The 22,517-nt window shown below is 36.5% G+C and overlaps 1 protein-coding gene across 1 annotated transcript in view; it reads right to left on the bottom strand.

Moving 5' to 3' along the window:
• LOC150104547 (Ig-like and fibronectin type-III domain-containing protein 1) overlaps window positions 1-22,517 on the bottom strand; it is a 548,674-nt gene that overhangs the window by 224,756 nt on the left and 301,401 nt on the right. The window contains exon 16 of the mRNA XM_090395576.1: window positions 20,582-20,794. Within this exon, the coding sequence (XP_090251702.1) occupies window positions 20,582-20,794 (213 nt within the window). The remainder of the gene's footprint in view (window positions 1-20,581; window positions 20,795-22,517) is intronic.

The raw sequence follows: 22,517 nt of genomic DNA, 5'->3' as shown, positions 1-22,517 counted from the left end.
ATCCCCAAATTTTGGTTAATCAAAAAATAGCTTAATAGTACTTCCCAGACCATCTACAATATCATTAATATAGAGGTTATTATTAAAATATTAATGGCGATGATTACTTGTACAGGGATGTCTGTGCTTGTAGCACTGCACTGAACCCTGTGGCATGCCAGAACTCATCTGACTTATATTATTTTCTGATACCTGCTTGTCAATTACTGTACTATCCATGTTGCAAGTATTCTTAATCTTACAACCTGAAAAATTACAATTACAACATTTTTTCTGCAAGAAATACATATATATACTAAATAATAAAGAAAAAAATGTATAGTGATTCTAACTTGCTGGTGAGCTTCTTTCCTCCATTTGCTTAAAAAAAAAAATTAATGGAAATATTGCAATACCACAAATACCTATAATAATCATATATTCTGAATACTTTTTTTTCTTCCTTTCACTAATCTGGGCCAGATGGCCTGTTTTCATCTAACCCAGCAATTTCGTCAGTCGTTTGCCTCTGTTTTTTCAGTCCACTGATTTGTATTTCATCATCTTCCTAAGTATTATATCATATGCCACTCATTCTAAATGCTATTTTCATTTGGTTCTGTATTTTTCTATGGTTTCCATTATTGGTGTTTGGTTTAGTTCTATCAGTATTTCTTCACTTCTCTTTTTATGTAGTCTTGTATAACCTGCTGTTCCTCTCATATATTTCACTACTGCTGCTATGATTATATTCTTTTTAGGTAATAAAAGTTGCTGGCCTTAATGTTTTATTATTCCATTTACTTTCAAGACTTCTTAATTTTGTTCAAAATGTCTAAATCTTCACTGTAACTTAATTTATAGCCCAAATGATTAAAAGTGTTAACTTGTTTGATTATTTTGTCTATTACAATTTTGGTTTAGATGGGCATTGTTCCTTTGAATGCCATAGTTTGTTTTTTCTTGAGAAGTTGACATTGTTTAATTATTAAATTAAATGACACCCAGAGTATTAAAACAGAGGTTTAGTTACACCTACTTAAGGCAGTATCAAATCTGTTGAATACTGAGAATGAGGGCAGATTGCGAGAATGCCGTATGCAGAGAATTGTGGATAGGAGGATATGATAAGAGTGTGGCATAATAGATTGGTGACCTACTTGCAACAGATTAATATGGGTGAAATTTATCACAGAATGAAGGGAGCCTATCCTTAGAGGTCATATAAGGAGGATGTTTATTTTTTGCTGGGAGAATGATGAGTGAACAGAATACATGGCCCGAATGAGTGCAGACACAGTAAATGAGATTAACTTTTTTTTTTTTCATTTGGTTATAAATTAAATTAAAGATGCCAAGAAATTAATATTCTTGCTTAATCCTATATTCAAGTGTAAGCAAACAAAGTTTGCATGTGACATATATTCATGCCTAGTCTATTTGTATATAGAGACCAGTGGCTTCACATTAATTGCTTTAGTATCCCATAACGCAAAGTGCACATCCTTTCAGGTAATGCATATCATGGGCATTACAGGAAAGGCCACCACCCAGACTGGTTTTGATCTTTACTGGGGTACTATTAAAGTGCAGGGGATACCTCTGTACTTCTAGATCTCACTGAGTGACCCTAAAGGATCACTACTTTTACCTGAATCACTCAAGAACAGGAAACTTATCAGGGACTGTATTCAGTGAATCAGTGAATCACCCAGGAAGCAAGCCACCATCAGTGGGAGCCAGACCCAGAAGAGATTATTATTATGATCGTGCATTATGCAACATCTGACCTAAATGGAGTTATCGATTCATTCTGGGAGGTACACACTATCACACACAAAGCTTGTATAACTGTCCCTTAAACTGTCCTTCAAATTCAAATATGACTCTTTTAAATATATATGAATCGTTTTATATGTATATCTAATTTGAATAAACATGAATGTATAAAGTTGTCCAATATTTGAAAAACTAAGTTTAAGATTATCAGCCATCTGTAAAGAAGCAGGATAACTAAGAAACAATTATTCATTACAGAAACAAGCCAAGAAGCAATTATTCAATATAGAAGCATGCCAAGAAGCACTTATTATAGAGAAAGAATTATCCATTTATTATTCTGTTAGAAGAAAGAGTTAATTGCAGTTTTATTTTAGCTCACAGCTTACATGTAGTGTTCCATGCAGCATGTCAACATATCGTAACTGAGGATGATGTAGTAACCATGGCAAAATATTGAATCATTAATGAACTTCTGTATATACTATAGATATCCCCATTATTACCATAAAAGGGATATTTTAAACATGAATGAAAACTAGCACCTAAGATTCAAAACAAAGTTTAAAAAAATAAATCACACACACACACACACACACACACACACACACACACACACACACACACACACACACACACACACACACACACACACACACACACACACAGAAAGATGTTCAGAAATTTGAGCCTCCAGGATGTATGGATACTCAATCAGCTTTCAGAATAGATCCCCCCCCCCCAGAAGACAAAGCATTAGCTATTTACTCTAATTTTGTTATATCCATATAAGTATACAGTTATAATATCATTTTTTTTTTTTTTTGATATTCTATATGATGATGTTAATCATTATATTAAGAATACATGTAGTTTCTGACGTGCAGCTATTTGCAGACTGCAAATCTGGAGATATCTATGAGAAGAGAAGCAAATGTTGTGACTCTGCAGAAGAAATTGATGAAAGTTTATTTTTCACTTGGCTAGACTATAATAAATTTAGTTTAATCCTTTATCCAAGTGTGAGCAAACAAAGTTTGCACCTGAAAATATCTTCAGGACTGGGGTAAGCTAGTACAAAACCGGGCAACTCGTAGCAAAGGTGGAACAAGATAAAATCACTTCTATCCCAGTATCTCCCATAATGCAAAACACATCTTGAAGATATGTATAATGCTATGCATTATGTAATGTTATGCACTTATGCATTGCTACGAGTTGCCTGGTATTGTACTTTACCCAGTCCTGAAGATATTTTCAGGCGCAAACTTTGTTTGCTCACACTTGGATAAAGGATTAAACTAAATTTATTATAGTCTAACCAAGTGAAAAATAAACTTTCAACATCTTTCTCTAAATACAGAGTAATTTAATAAAAAGGTGGCACACCTTTTGGCAACTCCTATAGGTAAAGATGACCTCGCTATTGCTTCTGCCTGGTATCTCCACTTCTGGGCCTGGCTCCCAATGAAAAGACCTCAATAAAGGTCGAAACTAGTCTGGGTAGTGGCCCTTCCCTTAATGCATAACATTATGCATATCTGCAAGGAGATGTGTTTTGCATTATGGGAGATACTGGGATAGAAGTGATGTTAGCTTGGTCCACCTTTGCTACGAGTTGCCCGGTGTTGTATTTACCCAATACTACCTTACCCCAGTCCTGAAGATATTTTCAGGCGCAAACTTTGTTTGCTCACACTTGGATAAAGGATTAAACTAAATTTATTATTATCTGCAGAAGAAAGACTGTCATTGTTAACATGCCAGTAAGAACTAATTCAGTGAGGTAAAATGTAAAGTTTTAAAATGTGGAAGGCAAAGATGAGATTCAGCATAAGCATATGCATTTAGTGAGGATACTGTGAAGGAAGGGAAGGAGATAAAATATCTAGAGATGATGATGGACAAAGACCTAACATTTAAGAGCCATGCTGTTGGAATTGTGAGAACAACATAATGGTTTATTGTTATCTAATCATCTCTACCAAATCTGAAGACTCAACAAGAAAGACAATGGTCACCCATGTCTAGATCCTTTAGACATCGTCATCCCAAAAGCAGAGCCAACGAAATAGGTGCACAGTAGACCAGCTGCAGTTGTATCAAAGCTTACAAACATGATTAATAACTTTGTTATCTCTAATTGACCAATGTGCTTTTCAACATCCAAGTGATCTTTTAACTATTTTTCCCACTTGTTCTATGTCCTCTGAAATTCACCTCCATACTTCATTCAACCTCCAGGGGTGATCCCTGGAAGTTAAATAAAAGTGTGGCGAGTAGGGATGTGAGGACTAGATTTTTTTGCTTAGAGAGTTGTGAATGAGTGGAATGAGTTGCCAGAGTCAGTTGATAATGGGTTCAAGGAGAGGTATGATAGATTGTGTGGATAGTTTGGGTCTCCTGTGATGAGTTTTCTGACTTCATTGAGGTGCCTGTACAATAATAATTACAATAATACCTAATTTTAGTTTCTTGCGGTCCAGTCCGTTCCCATCACTGTAATACACAAGTTATAATCTTTTCATCCCAAAATTGCATAACTTGACACTTGGATACCCATTATCCTGGTAGCCATTATCCTCTGCCCATACATATCAGTTTATTTAGATCATACTGTAGGATCATTAAATCACAATTGTTAATTATTGTTCTTCCTGGTCTAGCATAATTAACAAACAACTGAATATTCCCAATAACATTAATGTACAAATCAAATTGTCCTATGGCATACTACTGGTCAACTGACTTCTCCTTGAATCTATCTCTGTCTATCCATCAGCCATCCTATCATCCCTGTCACTAGCCTCCTATCCATATCCTCCAATTTACCTAATAGGTTTCTATGCAGTATCCTGTCAAATATCATTGAAGTGTATAGCAGTATAATGGTGTAGCTATTTCCCTTATCTAATCAGATGAAAGGAAACAGCTACACCATTATACTGGAATTCCTGTAATTTGCCTCTAATTTCTATTTTGGAGACTTCATTATATAACAGAGCCAATGGCGCACTCAGGATTTAACCTTTGGGGGGGGGGGGCCCTGAGTTGAGTCGACGTTTTGCAAATACACACTACACATCGCATACGATTTATAACTGAGCATCTGCAGTGATCACTAATTCATAAGTAGCACACAACATAAATTAAAAAAATGAATTTTAATTAGGAAAAGATTTTTGGAAATTTTTCTAGTGTTTTTTCCTTTTCTTTGGGGGGTGCCCATCCCTCTGGGTGCACCACTGAACAGAGCTATCTGTCTCTCTTTTACTCACTTGTGAAATTTTGACAAATTCTCTGGCATGTTTTCATACCACAGAGGCTTATATCCCATTCAAATGACTATTCATAGTGACGTTTTGTAGTATCCAAAGTATACCCCAGTTCATCTACCTTTATTACCACTGGACCTTGTCACATCAGTTACTTAATTATCCTGCCTTGGTGCGCGCGCGCACACACACACACACACACACACACACACACTCAAAATAACCCATCAGTAATTTAACTTTTTCATCTGCTTTCATTAGCTCTCTGACATTTTCATTCAATAAAATTACTGTTCCATAATTTTACTTGCCAAGCAGTAAAAGAATTCTAAAGAGTTCTTTTATTCTTCAACAGCAACTTTAATGAATGAAGATGTCAAGAAGCGAATGAAAGCATAATGAAACAGTTGAATTACTGATGGATTATATTGAACAGGTGTACATCGCTTGCAACATTTTACCTTCACCAAACATTGAATCATTTGAAAGAAGATTAAAGCTCTTTATAAAATTAATCGTTTTATATAATGCTTATATAAAGAAAGTTGAAACTTTGCTATGCCATCTGAATCTAAAGTGGATGGACAGAAATTATTCCTTTTATGAAAAAAAGCACTTCAAATATTATGCAAATAATTGCGAGGGTGGTCTGAAAAGTTCTCGCCCTAACAACGAAAAAAACGAATTTAGAATTTCAAAATTATTTTTATTTTTCAACAAAATCTCCCTTAAAACTAATACATTTATTCCAGTGATGCTTCGGCACCATTATCCAGTACCTGTGGTGGTTCTCAGTAAGATCTGCAAAATACCCCTCTAGAGCTGCAATCCTCTTGATTCGGAGAAAAATGCTGATTGTGAGGAAGAGTTTTAGTTTTGGGAAGAGATAGAAGTCACAGGGAGCCAAATCTGGGGAATAGAGCGGATGTTCCAACAATTCATAGTGCAGGTCCCTTAATTTTCCCATTTATTTATTCATATGAAGTTTCCTCCCATTTCTCCCCGTCCCTATTGGTGGGGGGGGGGGTAAGTATTTATGGCTGTAGATCTGTGTGTGTTCACGGGGTCAGTTTGTGTGCTTGCGGGAGGAAAAACCCTGCTGTCCACGCTCAAGACCTGCTAACTTGGCTATGGCTGAGGAAGATCCTTAAGCTCCTCACGTCAGCAATGGGAATTGAACCCAGGACACTCCTTCCCTAGGCATATGGTTGCAAAGTGCATAGCCACTAGGCTAACTGCGTGGACTAATTTCCCATTGATAAAACACCTTTGTGGGCAGGTGCATTGTCCTGATGAAAGATGATTTTTTTTTCTGCAAACCAGGTCTTTTCTCACGAATTTTTTTGCCTAGTCTGGTTAAAAGATCGGAATAATATTCTATCTTTATTGTTTTACCCTTTTCAAAATAATTAATAAACAAAATGCCTTTAGCATTTGAAAACACTGATGCCATGACCTTTCCTGCTGATGGAACTGACTCTGTCTTCTCTGGCACTGAACAACCAGCTTCTGTCCATTGTTTTGACTGCTGTTTAGATTTTGCTGTGTAATGGTGAATCCAAGTCTCATCCATTGTAATAAATCAATGCACAAAATTAGTTTTATGCTTGTTAAAACACTCCAAGCACTCAAAAGACATTTCGGTGATTACACCACATTTTTTATTATTCAGTTATATAACATACTGAAATAATAGTTCCCGACAAATTTCGTAAATTGTAGGATTTACATCTTCAGGGGTAAATAGTATAACTTAAAGTTTGAACAAGAGAAATTAATAAATACAAATCATAACCATCTGGCTATTCATAAGCTCAAATAACAGAATGCAGATATAAAACATTATTTACGTTGAACAGTACTGGACGATGTCGCGTGTTCATGTTCTCGTTCATACAGTCCGAGCTCAGATTGAGGTAGATTATTTATTAGAGCTGACCACACTTGATGGAGAATTAAACCTTTAGTTTTATTTCATTGGGTTGGGTTTTTCTGCATATTAGCAGCTTCTTTAAATTTTCTTATGTAGCAGTTGTTTTCTATGTATGACATCGTCTTTTTTTGCCAGAGTACATCGTATCCAGTGAAAGTGGTATGGAAAGCAAGAGCCGTTTTTTGTTCTCTTTTGTATTGTACGTCTTTCTGGTGTTCAGCCATACGTATTTCTCCAGATCTTCCTGTCTGTTCTACGTAGCAAATCCCACAAGAGCAATGGATTTTGTAGACTCCTGGTATTTTAAGAGGATGATGAGGTGGTTTTGGTGGATGTACGAATCTTGAGATTTTTTCAATAGGAAGGAAGGCTACTTTTATGTTGTGTTTGTTCATTAATTTGGCAAGCTTATTAACATTTTTGATATAAGCAAGCGAGATTGCGTTTTTGTAATCCTGTTTTATTGTGTTGTTAGTTGGAGGCATTTTAAGGATTCTCTTGATGGTTTTTGTTTCATACCCATTCTGTTGGAGGATTTGTGTTAAGTATTTTAGTTCTTCATTACATAAAAACTCTTCAAGACAGAGCACACAATATCTCCAGCACACAAGAAAGATGTAATGAAGAACTAAAATACTTAACACAAATCCTCCAACAGAATGGGTATGAAACAAAAACCATCAAGAGAATCCTTAAAATGCCTCAAACTAACAACATAATAAAACAGGATTACAAAAATGCACTCTTGCTTCCTTATATCAAAAATGTTACAGATAAGCTAGCCTAATTAATGAATAAACACAACGTAAAAGTAGCCTTACTTCCTATGGAAAAAATCTCAAGATTCCTACATCCACTAAAACCACCTCGTCATCCTCTTAAAAAACCAGGAGTCTACAAAATCCATTGCTCTTATGGGATTTGCTACGTAGGACAGACAAGAAGATCTGGAGAAATACGCATGGCTGAACACCAAAAAGACGTACAATACAAAAGAGAACAAAAAACAATATTGGTCTTGCTTCCCATACCACTTCCACAGGACACATGTACTCTGGCAAAAAAACAATGATGTCATATATAGAAAACAAGTGCTACATAAGAAAATTTAAAGAATCTGCTAATATGCTGAAAAACCCAACCCAATGCAATAAAAATCAAAGTTTAATTCTCAATCAAATGTGGTCAGCTCTAATAAAAAATCTACCTCAATCTGAGCTCGGACTGTATAAACAAGAACATGAACATGTGACATCATCCAGTACTGTTCAACGTCAATAACGTTTTATATCTGCATTCTGTTATTTGAGTTTATGAATAGTCAGACAGTTATGATTTGTATTTATTAATTTCTCTTGTTTAAACTTTAAGTTATACTATTTACCCTTGAAGATGTAAATCCTACGATTTACGAAACTTGTTGGGAACTATTATTTCAGTATGTTATATAACTGAATAATAAAAAATGTGGTGTAATCACCGAAATATGTCTTTTGAACCAATTAGCCACAGAGGTCTATGCCTGCAATTACAAACTTATGGTGAGTGCTTTTGGCATAAAGTTATACAACTAGAGAAACTACGCATTAACATCTCAACTTCATTAACTGTCTAATTTTCCTCATCCGATGCAGAGATAACGAAGTCATTTCCATACAAACAAGGCCTCCAGAATTTATCATAAAATGGAACTAGCTCTTTTAAGAAAAAAAATTACAGTCACTAGAGCTGAATTAGCATTAATTAGTAATAACACTTTTCTCTTCATAATGAACTGGCCACATCTCTTCCATCCTACCTATAGAACAACATTGACAGTGTTACATTCAACAAAGCAATAGTGATCTCAGAACAGAAGAAACATAGATTAATTCATAAGTTCAACTTACTCCTTCAGAAGAAAGAAATACATAAAAAACAACTAGATTATTCAAAAGTAGTTATTAACCTTTCTTCGAGAGTCCTAACAAAAGAAGAGGACAACCATTTACTTAAGGGTTTTAACTTTGCCTTAACCCCATGTTTCCTAACAAAAATTGATATCATAGCACAAATAGAAAAAGGAATTAGAAATCTGCCGGACAACACGGCAGATCTTATCCATATAGAGAGTACAGCTTTACTATTAAAAAGCAGATTACCTCATAGGAATCTACCTTACAATGAATACACTTGCCTTAAAAAATTAAAGGATGACAAAAATATTGTCATAATCAAAGTGGATAAAGACGATGCAACTGTCATCTTAAATGCTACAGAATATGATAATAAAATGAAAAGTTTCCTGGAGGATACAAACACCTACAAACCCCTTAGACAGAGACCCGACTTGGCATACACACAAAAAAACAAATGATCTCATAAAAAAGTGCCTCTGGATGGAAGAACTTAAACAATACTTACAATCAAAACAACCTTTGATACCGAGAATCTATGGTGTTCCAAAGATCCAAAAGACAGATATGCCTTTAAGACCAATAGTAGATGGAAGAGATTCACTGACTTCCAACTTGGCGAAATACCTCACCAACATGATCTCACATCATATAGGAAAAACATCTTCCTTCATAAAAAATAGCACACATTTCAAAGAAAAAGTGAAAGATATACATGTTGGTCCATCAGACATCTTAGCAAGTCTAGACATTATCAGCTTGTTTACAAACATCCTGAGACAAGAAATTTTGAATCTCCTAGAAGACCTCTTCCCTCCTGACATCTTAGATCTTTTTAAACCTTGTATAAACAATACTTTTTTCACCTATCAAGACAGAATCTGGGGACAAAAAGAAGGGCTGGCCATGGGTTCATCATTATCACCAGTATTAGCAAACCTATTTATGGAAAAATTTGAAAACAATGCTCTAAAGAATTACCATAAAAAAAAAACAAAAATATGGCTATGCTATGTAGACAATATTTTCATCATATGGAATGGAACAACAGATGAACTTATCAGTTTTAAAGATTATCTCAACAATCTGCACAACACCATAAAATTCACTTTACAACCAGAAGAAAATAGAAAACTTCCTTTTCTAGATATTCTATTAGAAGTTAATGAAGAAAATAAACTCTCCTTCTCAGTATATAGGAAGGTGACCAACACAGGAAGATTTCTAAATGCAGCCTCACACCACCATCCTTCACAAAAAATAAGCTTAATTAAAACTCTTCGAGACAGAGCATACAATATCTCCAGCACACAAGAAAGATGTAATGAAGAACTAAAATACTAAACACAAATCTTCCAACAGAATCGGTATGAAACAAAAACCATCAAGAGAATCCTTAAAATGCCTCCAACTAACAACACAATAAATCATGATTACAAAAACACACTCTCGCTTCCTTATATCAAAAATGTTACAGATAAGCTAGCCAAATTAATGAACAAACACGATGTAAAAGTAGCCTTCCTTCCTATGGAAAAAATCTCAAGATTTGTACATCCACCAAAACCACCTCATCATCCTCTTAAAATACCAGGAGTCTACAAAATCCAATGCTCTTGCGGGATTTGCTGCGTAGGACAGGAAGATCTGGAGAAATACGTGTGGCTGAACACCAAAAAGACGTACAACACAAAAGAGAACAAAAAACAAAATTGGTCTTGTTTCCCATACCACTTCCACTGGACATGATGTACTCTGGCAAAAAAACAACGATGTCATACATAGAAAACAACTGTTACATAAGAAAATTTAAAGAAGCTGCTAATATGCTGAAAAACCCAATCCAATGCAATAAAAATCAAGGTTTAATTCTCCATCAAGTGTGGTCAGCTCTAATAAAAACTCTACCTCAATCTGAGCTCAGACAGTATGACCGAGAACAAGAACACGTGACATCGTCCAGTATTATTCAATGTCAATAACGTTTTACATCTGCATTCTGTTATTTGAGTTTATGGATAGCCAGCTAGTTATGATTTGTATTTATTAATTTCTCTTGTTTGAGGCCTATTAAGTAAGTTCTCATCATATGGTCTGTCCTACGAATTCTGCAATTGGGTTTCCAGCTTTCTGATTCGATACACAATATATGTGATGGTGGATGGCTCCTTATCGTCTAGCTGTAAGTAATGCTGAGATTCCACAAGGCTCTTTTCCCTCACCCACTCTTTCTTCTGGCAGTCAATGGGAGTAGATCATTGATATACAGAAGAAAGAGTGGGTGAGGGAAAATAGCCTTGTGAAAACTCAGCATTACTTAAACAGCTAGAAGATAAGGAGCCATCCACCATCACACATATTGTATATCCAATCAGAAAGCTGGAAACCTAGTTGAAGAATTCATAGGACAGACCATATGATGAGAACTTACTAAATAGGACTCTGTGCCAAACACAGTCACAGGACTTGGAGATGTCAAGTGCAATCACTTGAGATTTGGCAAACTTTTCCATGTTATTAATCAAGATATGGATGACATATGTTAGCCAATCCCCTGTTGATTAGCAGTGGCATAATCCATACTGGCAGTTGTTTATTAGTTGGGTGTCATCAATGTTTTGTTGGATGCCTTATTTCTCATTTAAAAAAATAATTTTCTTTTATTAATACCGTAGTCAACACTCAAATCCACAGACAAGAAGAGGTTTCTCTTCTTGGCATTACCCTGACATTAAGACTCTCTTTGGCATAAACACGTCACAACAATTGCCTCCTTGGCATTCAAAAAACTAGGATTCCTCTTTCATTCAAAGCATTACTTTCACCTCCAAGCAATTATTAATTATTATTATTATTGCAATCCTCCGTGGAGTTGGCAGATTCATTGTGGGAGGTTCATTCAACTGACAACATATTTATCATATGGAATCTTAAAATCCTTAACATTCCTTTCATTAACAACACATTCTTGTAATGTATTCCATTCACTGACAATTCAACATGTAAAAAATCAACTCCTCATACCCCCTCTTCACCACATTGTTACATTACTTCCAAGGATGGCCTCTGGTTCTTCCCCTCTTGCTTCTATTCTTTTTATAATCCCATCTGTATTAATCCAATAAAATTCTCTCACTAACTTAAATGTCTCTATCATATCACTTCTTTTCCTCCTATTCAACAAACTCAGCAATGCATATTTTATTATTATTATTATTATTACATAGCACCTCCAGGGAGTCCAAAAGACTCATCAAGGGAGGGCACCTGCTCCACAACTCTCTGTCTCCACCACTCAATCCACCAACTACAACTATGTTCAACATCTACACCAATGGCATTTACTGCTGACCACCACCCCCACTAGTATTTTGACAATCACAAACATCCATGCCCATGAACGGATTCGAACCTGCAGCCTTTTGGCTGGAGAGAGGACATGCTAACCACTCGGCCAACCAGGCCGGCTGATATTTCTGATATATAAGTCCTGATATTTCTTCAACCCCTCTCCATAGCCAGCATTCCAAAGTCCTGATATTGCCTTAGTCACTCATCTCTGGATCCTCTCCAATGTTTCAATATCACACTGAAAACCAGGTGACCACATCTGAGCACAACAGTTCAAGTATGGTCTGACCAGTGCTTTATACAGTGACACAACCACTTCCTTATCCCTACATTTTAAGAGTACTTCTTATCATAGCAGCACTACGATGTGCAGTCTTTGCAACAGTTGCAATATGCTCTAAACTTCGATCTACTGTCAACTATCACTCTCAACTCTCTAATCTCATCCACTTCCTGCAGTACAGCACCATGAATATAGTACACAGCCTTATATTTCTGCACTCCAAAATGCAACACCTTGTACTTATTAAAATGAAAACTACAACCCCATTCCTTTGTCCAAGTGAAAAGTATATTCAAATCTTTCTGAAAGGAAATGACATCAGCAGTGCTACTTATAATTCTCCCCAACTTTTCATCATCAGCAAATAACTGAAGATCGCCACTCAGTCCACATGATATATCATTTACAAACAACTTAAACAGCAGGGATCCAAGAACAGAACCCTGGGACAGACCACTGGTTAACCCCCATTTTTGAGACACTGGTCTGCCATCAGGGCCGTTGCCAGATTAGATCATGCCCTGAGGCAAACAATTAAAGATCACCCCTGCTGGATTATAAGACAAAAATATTAGAAAATCTCCAATTACTATTTTGTTTTTATTACAAGAGAAACTTTAATGCAAAACGATTACATAATAATTAAATTATATATTATGATTTACATTATACATTACGATTAAATTATACATTACGATTATATATTAATTAAATGTTTGCTCTATGGAGATATCGCACAATGAAACTGTTTATAAGCTCTTCTAAATTTAAATTATAATTTAAATTAAATTTAAATTATAAGTTAAATTATAATTCTAGTTGCTAGACCAACCAATCTTTCTTGGGTCATTGCTGTTTGCAAATAATTTTTAATCAGTTTAAGCTTAGAAGAACTTCTTTCTGCACTTGCTACGCTAACAGGCGCCCTTATTAAGCCACGCCGTGAGGCAGGCTGCCACTATGCTACACCCTGTCGATAGGGTGTAGCATAGACAGCTTGCTGGTATCATTCAGAAAGCTACTCTCTGATCTATCTAACCAACATACTATATATTTTCATCCTCTGCAACTTGTACACCAACTTATCAATTGATCAAACACTTTTGCAAAATCCAAGAATATCACTGTATATAACTTTCCCTTATCTAACACACACGTTACCTTATCATAAAATGCAAGTGAATCACTAAAACAAACATACCCTTTACAAATCCATGCTGACCATCATAAAGAATCCTATGTCCATCAACCCAATCCTGTATTCCATTCCTAACCAACATCTTCATAACCTTGACTACAATTGCAGTTATACAGTGGTGGTGGTTTTTCCCTTTCAGTCATTTACGACCCTAGGTGATTTTGTAGGCATTGCCACAAAGTGTGAGATTTTTTTTTTACAGGGTAGTTCACCACTGCTTCCCCCCATTTTATCCAGGCTCGGGACCAGCATATGGCTGGGATGAATTCATAACTATAATCCATCTGTGTTCATGGGGCCAGTTTGCCTGTTCTGGGGGATGAAAAACCCAAGTTTCTGGGTGAAAAAAAAAACCCCTACCTCCACATGAGACTGGCTAACTCACATTTCATTTAAGGAGACCAAATAAATGTTTCTCACGTCACTGACAGTAATCGAACCCAGGTCTTTCCAACCAAAGGGCTTGGTCTATACTAACTGAGCTACAGAGGCTTGTAGTTATACAGACTGGTCTGTAAATGGAAACTTTTGTCAGAACCATGCTTGTGGAGTGGTACTATTTTGCTTTCTTTCCACTCCACCATAACCCTACCCAGTGCAAGATTTTAATTAAATAACCAGGTCAAGGACATAGCTAACTGTTGTGCACATTCCTTGAGAATAAATGGTGATATGTCATCCATTCCCACAGCCTTATTAACATCTAACCCAATCAACACCTGATACACCTCTGATTCTTTCACTTCCACTCCTCCTAATACCTGCCATCCTTCTACAGTTTGCACCATATCATTTACAGTAGTGTAATATACACTGAAAAAGTGCATGTTCAATAATTCATTATATCCTTTGCAACTGTTATTCTGCTGCTATAACTATCGATCAGTGTCAATCTGCTATAATTATTCTTTCTCTTGCTTTCCATATCGCAGAAAAATTCCCTTGAGTTAACTTGGCATGACCAAGTTAACTTGAATTTTATTTTCCAACACAGCTTGCTTGATTTCACTGTTAATCCATTTCACTCCTACTCTATTTACTCGCTTAACCATTGGTATGCAGTTATACATTGCTTGCGTCAGATACTGCCTTGTGAATTTCCATGCACTGTCAACATCTTTTCTGCTCATCTCATGTACCCAACGTACTGATGCTGACTGACTACAGAGCTCCCTATAATCACCTGCTTGATACTTCCATTTTTGGCAGTAACTTTTTCTTGTTTCACCACTTCCCAAACAAGTACCTCATGATCACTCTCACAAACTGGCGGTAGTGTCAACATCTCATTAATAATCAGACACAAGAAGTCCCAAAGATGTAACATTGGTAACATGAAGCTAATGTCTCAAACCAGGCATCTAAAGGTACCAAGCTTCCTGAACCACATGCAGCAACAATGATAAAAACACAACTCAAAAGACTCCATGCCAGCTCGATCGTCACCTGATCGAGGGTGGCGATCAAGCCAGCATGGAGGAGGATCGCATTGCTTGTTTGGGAGGAGGGCAAGCTCGAAAATAAGTTACAATCCCCTAAACAACATTCTTTGTTCCTTAAACATAGAAGGAACATCTAAATCCAAAGCTGAAGTCATTGGAAAAATAGCCAAAGACAAAATGATCGATGTCCTGGCTCTCCAGGAAACCAACGTGCCTGACACAGTTCTCAATAGACTAAAGATCCCAGGCCTAATTCTTGTGTCTTATAACTGCCATTCCAATCATGGCCTAGCAACCTACATCTGGCCTGGTCTCAAGAACATAACCCACGTATGCCTGAAGCAGAATACTCCATAGGTATTAAAATTCAAAATACCACCATCCACAACATCTACAAACCATCATCGTAATCCTGGCCTGACCAGATGGACCGGCCACCACCTCACCCTGCTATCTATGTTGGCGACTTCAACTCTCATCACACCATGTGGGGCTATTCCTCTAACAACCAAGATGGTGATAATCTAGTTAACTGGATGGATATATATATAACCTGTATTTGACCTACGACTCCAAGCAAGAAGGCACTCTTCACTCAGCCAAATGAAACAGAACATACACACCCCAATCTGTGCATAGTCTCTAAAGTCTCTGAAGATCACCCTGAAGATCTAAAGAATGTACCTGTCTATACTAATAGAGACAGGTACATCAATCCCAATCATCAGTGGAACACCAATTGCTAGATGGAACTGAAAGTTTATTTTTCACTTGGTTAGACTATAATAAATTTAGTTTAATTCTTTATCAAGGTGAGTGTGAGCAAACAAAGTTTGTGCCTGAAAGTATCTTCAGGACTGGGGTAAGGTGGTACAAACTAAATTTATTATAGTCTAACCAAGTGAAAAATAAACTTTCAACATCTTTTCTAAATCCAGAGTAATTTATTAAAAAGGTGGCACACTGTTTGGCAACTCCTATAGGTAGAGATGACCTTGCTAATGTTTCTGCCTAGTATCTCCACTTGGGCCTGACTCCCACTGAAGAGACCTCAATAAAGGTCGAAACCAGTCTGGGTAGTGGCCCTTCCCTTAATGCATAACATTAGACATATCCGCAAGGAAATGTGTTTTGCATTATGGGAGATACTGGGATAGGAGTGATGTTAGCTCCACCTTTGCAACGAGTTGCCCTAGTGTTGTACCACCTTACCCCAGTCCTGAAGATACTTTCAGGCACAAACTTTGTTTGCTCATACTTGGATAAAGGATTCAACTAAATTTATTATATGCCTAGATGGAACCTTTGCAGATCCAACTGGAATGTATTTGAGAAGCAAACTGAGCAAATCATTGCGGTAATACCATTCACCTCTAATTGCTATCCCAGATTTGTCAAACTAATCAAAACTGCAGCCAAAGCCTCTATTCCTAGAGGCTACAGAAAATAATACATCCTATGCTGGAGTAGGGATACCAAGGATCTTTTAGCCAAATATGAAAAAACTGAAGACCCAACTATTGCTAAGAAGCTCATAGCAATGCTTGACAAAAACAGAAAGGAAAGATGGATCTTAACCATCCATGAACTTGACTTCACCAAATCTAGCCGAAAAAGCGCTTCCCGAACTTGTACAGCCAGTTTCTCTTGAAGAGGTGCAGGAAGCCTTAAAACTCACCAAGAATGGTAAGGCTGCAGGAGTGGACGGTATCCTCCCCAAGTTTCTAAAACATCTCAGCCAACGAGGTCAAACATGGCTGGCCACCCATTTCTCAAATATTATAGCAATTGGAAAACTACCAAAACTGTGGTGGGAAGCCAAAATAATTGCTGTACCCAAACGAGGGAAAGATCAAAATAATGTCAAAAATCTATGACCTATCTCCTTGCTTTGCTCCACTTTTAAGCTCTTTGAACAAATTCTCCTAAAAGAATTTCATCACTCAATGAAAGAGCATTCCCGATCGAACAAGCTGGTTTCAGGCATGGAAGAAGTTGCTGTGATAAGGTCCTGGCCTTGACAACACAGATTGAAGCAGGCTTCCAGATGAAACTTAAATCCGGAGTCACTTTCATCGACCTAACATCAGCTTATGACAGTCTGAATCAGGAGCCTCCTCCTAAAGCTAAGCAATATCATAAGATGCAAAACAACTTTCCAGCTTTTTGAATCCATTCTCTCCAACAGAAAGATCCGGGTCCATATTGGTGGAAAAAAGAGCAAGCCCAGATTCCTCCACAATGATCTTCCACAGAGCTCTGTGTTATCCCCTTTACTATTTAACATCTACACATTTGACTCACCACATATCAGCTCAAGCAAATATATATATATATATATATATATATATATATATATATATATATATATATATACACATATATATATATATATATATATATATATACATATATATATATATATATATATGCTGATGATCTCATTATCCTGCACCAGTCCACCTCCTTTGCCAACCTAGAAACAACCTTGAACACAGACCTGAACATCCTGGAGGTGTTCTTCAAGAAGTGGTACCTGAAGCCAAATCCAACAAAAACTGTGTCCACAGCATTCCACTTGAACAATGCAGAGGCAAATCAACGCCTCAACCTCTATTCAGTAGCAAAATGGTAGGTCATGAGCCTCACCCAAAATACCTTGGATTGAGCCTGGACAGAAGCCTAACCTATAAAAGGCACATCAACAACCTGTCCAACAAAATTAAAATGAGAAATAATATCATCTCATGACTTGCTGGAACAACCTGGGGTTGTGGCACTGATGTCTTAAGGTCGTCTGCACTAGCCCTCGCATTCTCTGCAGCAGAATACTGTGCCCCTGTCTGGAAAAAGAAGTGTGCACATTAACATTATAGACACCCAGCTAAACTCTACCATGTGCACAATTAGTGGGACACTGAGAAGCATCCCCTCTCCCCTGGCTGCCTGTCCTATCTAACATTGCTCCACCAAATATATGGAGAAGACAAGTCTCACAGTATTTAATAAAGTAATGAGCAACCTGCTCCTGCCCCTGCACCAGATGCTCATAAATCCACCTAGTATTCACCTAAAATCATGAAACACTTTCTGGTTCATGGACAAACACTGTACAGCTATCTTACCATCAACACCTGACGTGTGGAGAGAAAACACTAGTCCAACAATCTTTCCAACAAATGGTTTCCTGGTTGAAGATCCCTGTGCTCTGCAGCCTGGTTTTGCCCTTCCTAGAAAGATTTGGTCATCTATCAGCAGGATCAGAACTAACCAGGGCAGATGTGGCTACCTACTGCATAAATGGAGACTATCAGAAAACCCTTACTGTGAATATTCCCTTGTGGCCCAGACAATCACTCATATTGTGAATGACTGCCCCAGGCACCAATTTCATGGTGGTGGTGGTGGTCTCCAGGACATCCACGAGGTGACAGATGAGGCCCTGGATTGGCTTTCTGGTCATGACATTGACGTGTAGCTGATTTTGCCATAACAATAAATGAATTAACAATTATCGTGAAGTTATCACGAAATCCAAAACATTAAAAACCTCTAGTTGTTTCAGCCACATGCTGTTTAAGATATTTATCTCTCAGAAATTCAACAAACTCACTTTCCTTGTCTGTATACACTATGTCCTCCTTCCATTCTATATTCTCATAATTAAAGTCTCCCATCAGGATCACCATTGTTTTACATGCCCAACCAATTTGCCTAAACATTTTGCAATCAATATTCTCTACATTCCCTAGCTTAAAATAGCATCCTATCAGATATACTAGCCTGTTAATTTCAACTTCATACCATACAGATTCAAAATCTGTGCATGCACTATGAACTTGCCCACTTTGTGGACACAATTCCTCTGCAGTCATTAACATCACCCCTCTCCCCTCCTCTTTTCACATTCCTATCCTTCTGGAAAATTATATATCCTTCCATTTATATTCCTGACATCCTCCTCAGACAACTAAATTTCACTTATTCTAATTATCGTTGGACATACTGACTCAATCAATGCAACAAACTCAGCTTTCTTCTTTCAAATACTCCTATATATTTGTGTACAAACATAACAATCTCTGTATCTTTGAGGCCATTCTACCAGCACCAATATTCTCTATTCTAGCTACTATACCACTCCTCTCCCTTCAGTCTGACCACTCCCATTTTCCTGATCCTGATTTCCATTCCTACCTCTCTCATCATCATCACCTTTATAAATTCCATCACTTTGTGCTGCTGTAACCACATCTTCAACTTCGTATCCATCTTGTCATACAATCCGTTTAGTTGTGCTATCCTGCTTCACAAGTAGACTCTGATCACTTACTGTATTAACTTCTTGACTCTGTGCCTTCTCAGAAAACAATAGCCTTTCTAAATGCCCAACATGAAACCCATTAACATTCAATTCATCAATTTTAAACCATTCCAACTTTCCTTCAAATTCACTCCATAGATTTACAAACTGAACCTCCTTTGCCTCATACAACTCAAACATCTTACTATTCATTATCTCTGCTCTCCTTCTCAATTCACTATTGTCATATCTGGACAACATGCTAACAACTTTTCCAACAATACAATTCTCCTTTACCTGCTGTAACAACTTCAAGTCCCATCAACATTTTTTATCCTCCAACTAAGTCATTTGTGACCATAACTAATTTTGATCCCTGTTCTTTCCTTTTCTGCAATGTATTTTGTTTCATTGCTCCACCAGGAAAGCATGTTTTGTGCACTTTATTAGTCATCACACCTCTAATGATCAAGTTCCTGTACAATGATATGCGACTACCCTTTGACTCTTTCTTCGTAATACTAACTTCCTCCTTCTCATCAGCCAATCTCTTCTTTAGATGTTTAATATCCTCTTCCAGATGTTTCATTTCACTTTTCATTTTCACTAACTCTTGCCTAAGCTCTTCTTCTATGGTCCCAACTCTTGCTGCTATTTCTAATTGCTCTAATCTATCAAGATATTTTTCACAATTTCTCATTCAAAGAACCAAATTTCTTGTTCTTTATATATACTGTATTCAGTTATCTAGAGGTTTGTGTGCAGAGCATTTGCCAACATGCAAACTGAAAAACCTGATAAAATTTTTTTTTTCAAATGCACTAACATTATTTTGGTCTTAAATACCAGAAAGTAAGTCAAACCTGTTCTATATTCATTTGAATTTCCTGTTTCTCTTTAGCCTAAGAACGTCATTTAAAATTGGTGCCCAAAAAAGAAATCCTTAAGGACTTCTCTTAATCATGACTAAGTTAAATGAATTTATGTTTCCTTCTACAGCTGAACAAAATGAAAAAGTTATTGGTGCCTATATTACATTTTGCACAGAAGTTCTATTATAACAATAAATTATTTCTGTAATGAGCATAAATAAATTTTATGCCAATCAGATCTTTATAACCTAAATTTAAAATATAAACTTACCTGTAATATATATCCAATTTCTACACTGCACATCAATCCAATTACTACTGGAGTTTCCCTCATATTACCTGCACACAATGAAAGGCAATCACTGGTAACTCCAGCTCGTTCACAGCATGGTGTGTGATCTTTTCCACCTGCTCCACAACGAATTAATATTTCCATATCTTCTATACATAAGGGAGACAGCATTTGAAGATCTACTAGCTTCACCTGTCAAGCATAATTGTGAATTAGCATACTGATTCTGCAAAGTAATTAAACACTGATTATTATATACTGTAAACTATTTAAGATATTCTTAATGTCCTTAAATAATCTACGGTATACAAAGTATATCTGCTCAGTCTTAAGACTTAGTGGATATGCTCTGTATGCCCACACTAACCATTATTCACACATAATGTATATCATACATCTGACAACTCATTCCACTCATTTGACACACTCCAAGCAAAAAATCTAATTATTTTATCATTGCTAACCACACTTCCAGGGATGACCCCCTTGTTCTTTATATCTAGTTCTATTATATACTAAAATTTTTTTCTCATTTATTCTATAAAACCCCTTTAGTAAATTTATGTCTCTCCTATCCCTTTTTCCACTTATCAACTAAACTTTGTGACTCACAAATCTTCAGTCTAGCATCAGTGGGAATATTCCATAGGCTAGTCACCATTTTCACTACTTGAATCTGAATCTTCACTATTGCTTTTACAACCCTAAGAAACACAAGTAACCAAATCTGTGCACAACACAGACTATGGGGACTATTTAAACGATTATTATTACTTGATACCTCCAGGGAGTCCCAGACTCATCAAGAGAGGTCACTAGGGTGGAGACATTAGTTGAAAGAACCAAAGGTGAGAAGATAAAAGCAACAATAAAGTATTTTTGCACATTTACTACAAGATGTAATTGAAGAATAGTTAATGAATAATATGATTAGTAACTTAAGGCTTAAGTGCTAGGAGGACATCATGTTTTTTTCTTGTATAGGGAAACCTGTGGAGTATTAATAACTATAAATTCACACATGTGCCACAGTAATTAACTTTTTAATAATATGCAAATATTTCGTCTTAAGTAACATAAGATAGCCACAGTACAGTTATAAACAACAATAGAAATTACATTCAAAAAACACATTAGTGCACATGCTTACATTAGAATTCCTCTATGTATACAGTAGCGTGTTTAAGGATTAAATACTACTGGGCTGTAATTAAATTAAATTAAAACTGATAAATTTATTTTATACAGTTGAAGATAACAATTTCCCAAACTTTTGGGATAGTGAGACAGTCATTACGGTTAAGATTGGGTCTGTGCTATAAGGTTCCGGCACTTTCTTTATACAAATACTTGTGTTTATATATGGATCAATGTAGTAGCTTGGTGTGTTGCCATTGGATCCTGTGGATGTGAGAAAGAGATTAACAGAACAAAATACACAACTGGGTGCTGCTGCACACTGGCACATCTGAAGAATACTGAAGTTCACAGCTAGACAATTCTTATGAATATAAGGACTATCATTATGGGTGATTAACTATGGGAACACAAACTGGAGGCAAGAAAAATTATGCAACATGATGGGAAAGAGAATTTATAGAATGACTCAGAGATAAGATTAAAATAAGAAGTACTTAGTGTATGGAAGTACTTAGAGTACAAGAACAATAGACTAGTAACAGCATCTCAGAATCTCCTTTAAATGAAGTAACCATTATGCTTTCAGCCAGTAAGAGAATGATCATTCAGCTTTGACTTGGGAGGTAGCAATGCATGCGAGACCTTTGACAAGGAAGTATATATGTGGAGCTATAAGGCAAGTAACAAACTGAGAAGATAGCTTGAGAAGTGCATGAGATACTGCAAAGTACAGGAATCAGTGATACATGATAAATATTTGGGGGGAAATCTAAAT

Source organism: Typopeltis vanoorti, chromosome 7 (genome assembly GCF_054136105.1).
Source record: "Typopeltis vanoorti isolate ZY-2024b chromosome 7, IOZ_Tvanoo_1.0, whole genome shotgun sequence".
NCBI classification, from domain to species: Eukaryota; Metazoa; Arthropoda; class Arachnida; order Uropygi; family Thelyphonidae; genus Typopeltis; species Typopeltis vanoorti.
The sequence above is the reverse complement of the archived record's forward strand: the minus strand, read 5'-3'. Positions and strand labels throughout refer to the sequence as shown.